This window comes from Pseudonaja textilis, chromosome 2 (assembly GCF_049901715.1).
Source record: "Pseudonaja textilis isolate UNSWEBS1 chromosome 2, rPseTex1.2, whole genome shotgun sequence".
NCBI classification, from domain to species: Eukaryota; Metazoa; Chordata; class Lepidosauria; order Squamata; family Elapidae; genus Pseudonaja; species Pseudonaja textilis.
Genome location: NC_141991.1, coordinates 1,525,023 through 1,531,812, shown reverse-complemented (window position 1 = coordinate 1,531,812; position 6,790 = coordinate 1,525,023). Strand labels below are relative to the sequence as shown.

The following is a 6,790-nucleotide window of genomic DNA, read 5'->3' as shown; positions in this document are numbered from 1 at the left end:
GCAGAGGATGTCATCTCAGTACCTAATGGCAGTCAGGCTACCTCTGGTGAGCACATGGAGGGCTGTGCGGCCCCCTAAAGAAATGCCACCCCACACCATTACTGACCTACTGCCAAACTGGTCATGCTGAAGGATGTTGCAGGCAGCAGAACGTTCTCCACGGCCTCTCCAGACCCTGTCACGTCTGTCACATGTGCTCAGTGTGAACCTGCTTTCATCTGTGAAGATCATAGGGCGCCAGTGGTGAATGTGCCAATCTTGGTGTTCTCTGGCAAATGCCAAACATCCTGCACAGTGTTGGGCTGTAAGCACAACCCCCACCTGTGGATGTTGGGCCCTCATACCACCCTCATGGAGTCTGTTTGTGTCCATTTGAACAGCCACATACAAATTTGTGGCCCGCTGGAGGTCATTTTGAAGGGGTCTGACAGTGCTCCTCCTGTCCCTCCTTGCACAAAGACGGAGGTAGCAGTCCTAATGCTGGGTTGTTACCCTCCTACGGCCTCCTCCACGTCTCCTGATGTACTGGCCTGTCTCCTGGTAGCGCCTCCATACTCTGGACACTATGCTGACAGACACAGCAAACCTTCTTGCCACTGCTTGCATTGATGTGCCATCCTGGATGAGCTGCACTACCTGGGTTGTAGACTCCGTCTCATGCTACTACTAGAGTGAAAGCACCGCCAGCATTCAAAAGTGACCAAACCATCAGCCAGAAAGCATAGGAACTGAGAAGTGGTCTGTGGTCACCACCTGCAGAACCACTCCTTTATTGGGGATGTCTTGCTAACTGCCTATGCTTTCCACCTCTTGTCTATTCCATTTGCACAACAGCATATGAAACTGATTATCAATCAGTGTTGCTACCTAAGTGGACAGTTTGATTTCACAGAAGTGTGATTGACTTGGAGTTACATTGTGTTGTTTAAGCGTTCCCTTTATTTTTTTGAGCAGTGTATTTTGGTACCTATATGATTATAAAAATTTGCAGTGTTGACAAACTGATTTGCACGAGTCAACAATAGAATTCCATGATTGTATGAACATTTGAAATTAGTCTTTTATGTGTCAAAATGAATGGCAGTGATTAATCTAACATTTTGGCATGATTGCTTTTTCATTGTTATTTATGCTTTTTTTTCTTTTATTTTCACATCTTGCAACCATTTTATGAAGATAAATTAAAGTATCTCTTTTTTTGTGAATCTTACAGACCAAGGCAACACCAAAGAACCCCCTTCTGCCCGACAGAGAATCAACAGCAGCTTTAAAAACGAAAGTGAAACCGCTAGATCTGGGAACAACATCTGTTCCAATTCCTCCAGATAGCTACAAAACTTGTTTCCTTCCCCAGCCAGGAAAAGACAACAAAACAAAATAGAAGAGTTTTGTGCTGGAGAAGTATTGTGTGTGGAACTCAAGGAAACATATCAAACAATAAAGGTGGAACATTTCCAGATTCAGAAAAAGAAGAAATATCTAGAAGTCGGTGGGGAGGTAGCGCTCATTCCAGACAATAATGCAGGCCTCAACCTATCAGCCTGAACCATCCAAGAAGAGATCACAAATATTTTTGACCTCCTCAAAAATCTAAGACTATCAGTGGTGGAAAAGCTCCACAGATATTCATGTTGTCGGAAAAACAGATATTGTAAATCAGAGCTGATTATGCATCAGAAGATCCGCACTGGTGAAAAACCATACAAATGCTCCGAATGTGGTGAAGCTTTTCACTACACTTCCCAACTTATTCAGCATAAAAGAACCCATATTGGAGAAAAGCCCTACCAGTGCCCACAGTGTGGCAAAAAGTTTAGTAAGCATGCCACGCTGGTGATACACAAGCGGACACACACTGGAGAGAAACCATTTGAGTGTCCAGAGTGTGGGAAAAGTTTCAGTCGGAACTCTTACCTGGTGTTACACCAGAGAACTCACACAGGGGAGAAACCATATGAGTGTCCAGATTGTGGGAGAAGTTTCAGTCGGAACTCTTACCTGGTGATACACCAGAGAACTCACACTGGAGAGAAACCATATGCGTGTCCAGATTGTGGAAAAAGCTTTAGTCATAATGCCTACTTGGTTATACACCAGAGAACTCACACTGGGGAAAAACCGTATGAGTGTCCAGATTGTGGGAAAAGTTTCAATAATTATTCTAACCTTGTGAAACACCAGAGGACTCACACCGGAGAGAAACCATATGAGTGTCTATACTGTGGGAAAAGTTTCCAGCAGAATTCCAATCTGGTCATGCACCAGAGGACTCACACAGGGGAGAAACCATATGAGTGTCCAGATTGTGGGAAAAGTTTCAGTCAGAAATCTTGCCTGGTGATACACCAGAGGACTCACACTGGGGAGAAACCATATGAATGTTCGGATTGTGGGAAAAGTTTCAATAATAATTCCAGCCTTGTGCAACACCAAAGGACTCACACAGGAGAGAAACCATATGAGTGTCTATACTGTGGGAAAAGTTTCAGTCAGAACTCTTGCCTGGTGATACACCAGAGGACTCACACAGGAGAGAAACCGTATGAGTGTTCAGATTGTGGGAAAGGTTTCAGTCAGAACTTTCGCCTGGTGATACACCAGAGGACTCACACCAGAGAGAAACCATATGAATGTCCGGATTGTGGGAAAAGTTTCAGTCGAAACTCTTGCCTCGTGATACATCAGAGGACTCACACTGGGGAGAAACCATATGACTGTCCAGATTGTGGGAAAAGTTTCAATAATAATTCTAACCTTGTGAAACACCAGAGGATTCACACAGGAGAAAAACCATATGAATGTCCAGTTTGTGGGAAAAGTTTCAATATTCATTGTAACCTTGTGCAACACCAAAGGATTCACACAGGAGAGAAACCATATGAGTGTCCAGATTGTGGGAAAAGTTTCAGTCAGAACTCTTTCCTGGTGATACACCAGAGGACTCACACGGGCGAGAAACCATATGAGTGTCCGGATTGTGGGAAAAGTTTCAGTCAAAACTCTAATCTGGTGATACACCAGAGGACTCACACTGGGGAGAAACCATATGAGTGTCCAGATTGTGGGAAAAGTTTCAATAATAATTCTGCCCTAGTGACGCATATGAGGACACACATAGGAGAGAAAGATTTCAGTTGGAATTCCAACCTTGTGCAACAACAGAGGACTCACACGAGCGACAAACCACATGAGTGTCCAGATTGTGGGAAAAGTTTCCAGCAGAATTCCAATCTGCTTATACACCAGAGGACCCATACAGGAGAGAAACCGTATGAGTGTTTAGTTTGTGGGAAATGTTTCAGTCAGAATTCCAACCTGGAGAGACACCAGAGGACCCATACAGGCGAGAAACCATATAAGTGTCCCAATTGTGGGAAAGGTTTCAGTCAGAATGCCAACCTAATGATACACCAGAGGACTCACATGGGAAAGAAACCCTATAAGTGTCCAAATTGTGGGAAAGCTTTCAGTTGGAAGTCTGACCTGGTGAGACATCAGAGGATTCACACAGAATGAGTCCTTGGATTGTGGGAAAAGTTTTAGTTGGCATTCCCACCTGGTGGAATAATAGGAAACTGAATGTCCCAGTTGTCAGAAAGCTTTCACAAGTAGGTCTAATCTAATAAATTATGTCAATTTACACACAGATCAGAAGCCATTCAGATGCCTAAACTGTGGTCAGTGTTTCAGTCACAACTCTACTATTGTTAAAGATGAGGACTCATACCGGATAAAAGCCATCAGTTTTCTGATTGGAAGGAAAGCTTGATGGGATCAAAGACAACTTTTCCCAAGGATATACATTGCTTGTTTTCAGCTTGCTGGATTATTTTCAGCCAAAGAGCCAAGTTTATTTAGATACGAGAGACTCAACCAGAAGAAATACTCAGCATCAACATCCAATTGCATTGGAATTCCGCTCTGGTGATACATAGGAGAAAAACCGTATGAGTGTCTGAAGTGTGGGTAAAGTTTTATTGAGAATTCCGACTTGGTGATACACTGGAGGACTCACACTGGAGAGAAACCCCATGAATGTCCGGATTTTGGGAAAGATTTCAGTGCTCAGTGTAGCCTCATGGATCATGTAAGGTTACAGACATTGGAGAAACTATTCAAATGCCCAGATTGTGGACAATGTTTCACACAAAATTCCTCCTTTATCACCCATAAGAAATTCCACATGAGACAAAATTTGACGTATGTAGAGGATTTTTGAATGTCATTTCCCATCTCTGATTGCAAGCTCAGCTGAGGAATTAACTAATGTCCTGCCTCATTCTTTTAATAAAACATGTCTTACATAATATTGAACATGAGATTTGAGTTGGCAAGTCCAAATTCTTTCTGAGATTCCTTGTCTCTCGTGCAAGTGGAGATGCATGCGTACGTGCATGCTTGCCTGCCACTTCTGCAGCCTGGTGGTTGGGGACCCCTGTCCTAGGATCCAAATTTCAACTCCTATTGTCAAAGATTAACTGTATTATGTACACCAAAGATTCAAGGTTAACCACAATAGAGGAATGGTTGGTGATGATGATGGAATTTTCAGAGACAACTATATTGATTTCCTCAATTGGAGAGAAGACATTCTCTACATTAATTACTGATTGGAAGTTAGAGATTAGAGATTTGTGTGAAACTGAACAAAAAATGAAGTTATCATTTACAGTTGTGATTATAAAAAAACAAACCAGATTATCGAAAAGAGAGTTTTTGTAACCATAGAGTAAGAAGTAATTTTGTATTTCTAATTATAATTATTGTAAAGGAGATTGGAAGTAACTTCTTTCTTTCTAGCCTTTTCTTTTGACACTTTTAATTTCTTTTTTCGTCTATTTGGTGTATTTGTTTCTGTTTGTTTTTGATCTTCTGTTTAAAATTATTAATATAAATTATATTGAAAAATCAGTTTTTCAATATATTCAGGCTTGCAAGGTGTTATGAAATCCCAATTTAAGATGACAATTGAGAGGCCGAAAATACGTCAGTGCATATCGGTTGGCTGGCAGGGGGAATTTAAAATGAGAAATTGGCGTTTTTCTTGGCTCAGAATGCCAACCAGGAACTGCTTTGTATGACCTCTTGAGTTCTTCAATAAAAAGAGAGTCAATACATTGTATTCATTTTAATTGGCTAAAAGTATAGGCCTCCAATCGGATTATTACAATGTCATAAATAGCAGTATAAAACTGTGAGGTTAAAAAGATCAAAACATTCCATAACGTGGGGGCCATGGCTCCTCCTGCATCCACCAAAGGCTGATGGTGCTTGCCGCATGTCTTCTTTGCCAGCTTTGTCATCAAATAGGCTGAAATAAGCAGGGAAAGGCTCAATCCCACTCCAGGAGGAGCTTTCAAAGGCAAAACCAGCAAACTGGACTGGACCCGCAAGCACACTGGCAACCAAGGCAGCTCAGGGAGCAGAGGTGTGACATGTGCTGCTTCAGAAACACATATAAGCAATCCGGCCATTGCATTCTCTACCAGCTGTAACTTTTGGATACCCTTCAATGGTGGCTTATGCAGAATTTATTGAAGTCATTTGATATGCAGGTAACTAGGGCATGATTGATCATAGCCAGGGTCTGCAGATCCAGGAACAGCCAAAACTGGCTCTCACGTAAATAGGTAATACATTTTTAAGGATGCAGAGTTTTTATCTCCAGTGACAGCCAAACCCTGCTAAAATGCAGGAATCTTTAGATCAGCTTCCAGCCTGGAAACTAGTGACCTCCAAGTGTTTTTGCCCAAGCGGGCCTGGGAATTCTCAAGGCTGAAATCTTAGTACTCTGGAAATTGGGAAGGCTGCTCGAGTGAGCAGAGAGCATAATAGTAACACAGAGAGGGTGATAGTCTCTCCTTATTTAAATGTCATTGGAAAGCACGTGGGAGAAACTGCCAAGTTCTGGCCCGTATTTTTCTATTAATAAAATGAAGATGGCAGGCTGTAAATCATTTAGGGGCTGCGCCCAAAACCAAGAATTTCATGAACTTTTAGGAGCCAGCAAGCCCCCAGCTAATCCTATGAAGCTAGAGCTCGGACGATCTAGCCACTGCTTGCTAGACGGCGCTCTATGGTTAGGCAATAGTCGCGCCTGGATAGTCGCCAATACAGTAGCCAGCGCAGCCGAACTGAAAGGAATTGAGATCATAGAGTCTCTGATTTCTAGAGCGATTACAGTAGCCGGCGCAGCCGAACTGAAAGGAATTGAGACCATAGAGTCTGATTTCTAGAGCGATTACGGAAAGCACTGAGAAACCTCGTCTTCCGGCTTCTCAATGGAGGATCGCGGTGCCTGTTGCACTTTTTCCTGGGTCGAAGAAGCGGCAGCTGGAAGGTGAGCGGAGGGCAGGTCGGAGGAGAGGCCGGGAGCAAGTCGGGCTCTTCGGTTCGCTGCACCTTGTAGTAGTAGATAAACAACTATGCTGAAATATGTCGTCTCCTGCATATTCTCCCCCCAGCCCAATTTTATTCCCCCCGAGCTGCACGTTTTAAGTTGCCTGCCCTGTTCTGTGGATTGGGAGATTTGAACTCTACCCTCACTTTAGGGTTGAGTCCGCCGCGTGGTTGGTTTTTTTTTTAGCGTGTTTTGTTTGCAAGGGAAAGTTCATAGGCAAAACCGGTACTTTAAATCTTGCATTTAAACATGCAAACCTCATTTTTAGGAAGGTTCTTAATTCCAGGTTGATTCTGTTTCTTGTCTTTTGATGCTTTGGAAAATAATTTGACCCCCTCTTCTTTGAGACAGCCTCTCAAATACTGGAATACTGATATCGTGTCACCCCTA

At 42.9% G+C, this 6,790-nt stretch overlaps 3 protein-coding genes across 14 annotated transcripts in view; all 3 read left to right on the top strand.

Annotated features, from left to right (window-relative positions):
- Positions 1 to 4,773, top strand: part of LOC113452989 (uncharacterized) — a 56,647-nt gene extending 51,874 nt beyond the window's left edge. For 4 of the 5 annotated variants that reach the window (XM_087928098.1, XM_087928096.1, XM_087928097.1 and 1 more), the window contains one exon: positions 1,214 to 4,773. In XM_087928098.1, the coding sequence (XP_087784224.1) occupies positions 1,669 to 3,516 (1,848 nt within the window). In that variant the 5' untranslated portion in view covers positions 1,214 to 1,668 and the 3' untranslated portion in view covers positions 3,517 to 4,773. The remainder of the gene's footprint in view (positions 1 to 1,213) is intronic. The other variant, XR_015742445.1, reaches the window with a different exon arrangement.
- The window catches only part of LOC113454189 (uncharacterized), a 94,835-nt gene that overhangs the window by 51,882 nt on the left and 36,163 nt on the right, over positions 1 to 6,790 (top strand). The window lies entirely within an intron of this gene.
- LOC113454017 (uncharacterized) overlaps positions 1 to 6,790 on the top strand; it is an 81,641-nt gene that overhangs the window by 38,688 nt on the left and 36,163 nt on the right. For 2 of the 5 annotated variants that reach the window (XR_015742468.1, XM_087928398.1), the window contains exon 1: positions 6,099 to 6,340. The exons of 2 other annotated variants lie outside the window; for them this stretch is intronic. The gene's annotated coding sequence lies outside the window, so the exon portion shown is untranslated. Of the gene's footprint in view, positions 1 to 6,098; positions 6,341 to 6,790 lie in introns of those variants that run through there. One more of the 5 variants, XM_087928400.1, reaches the window with a different exon arrangement.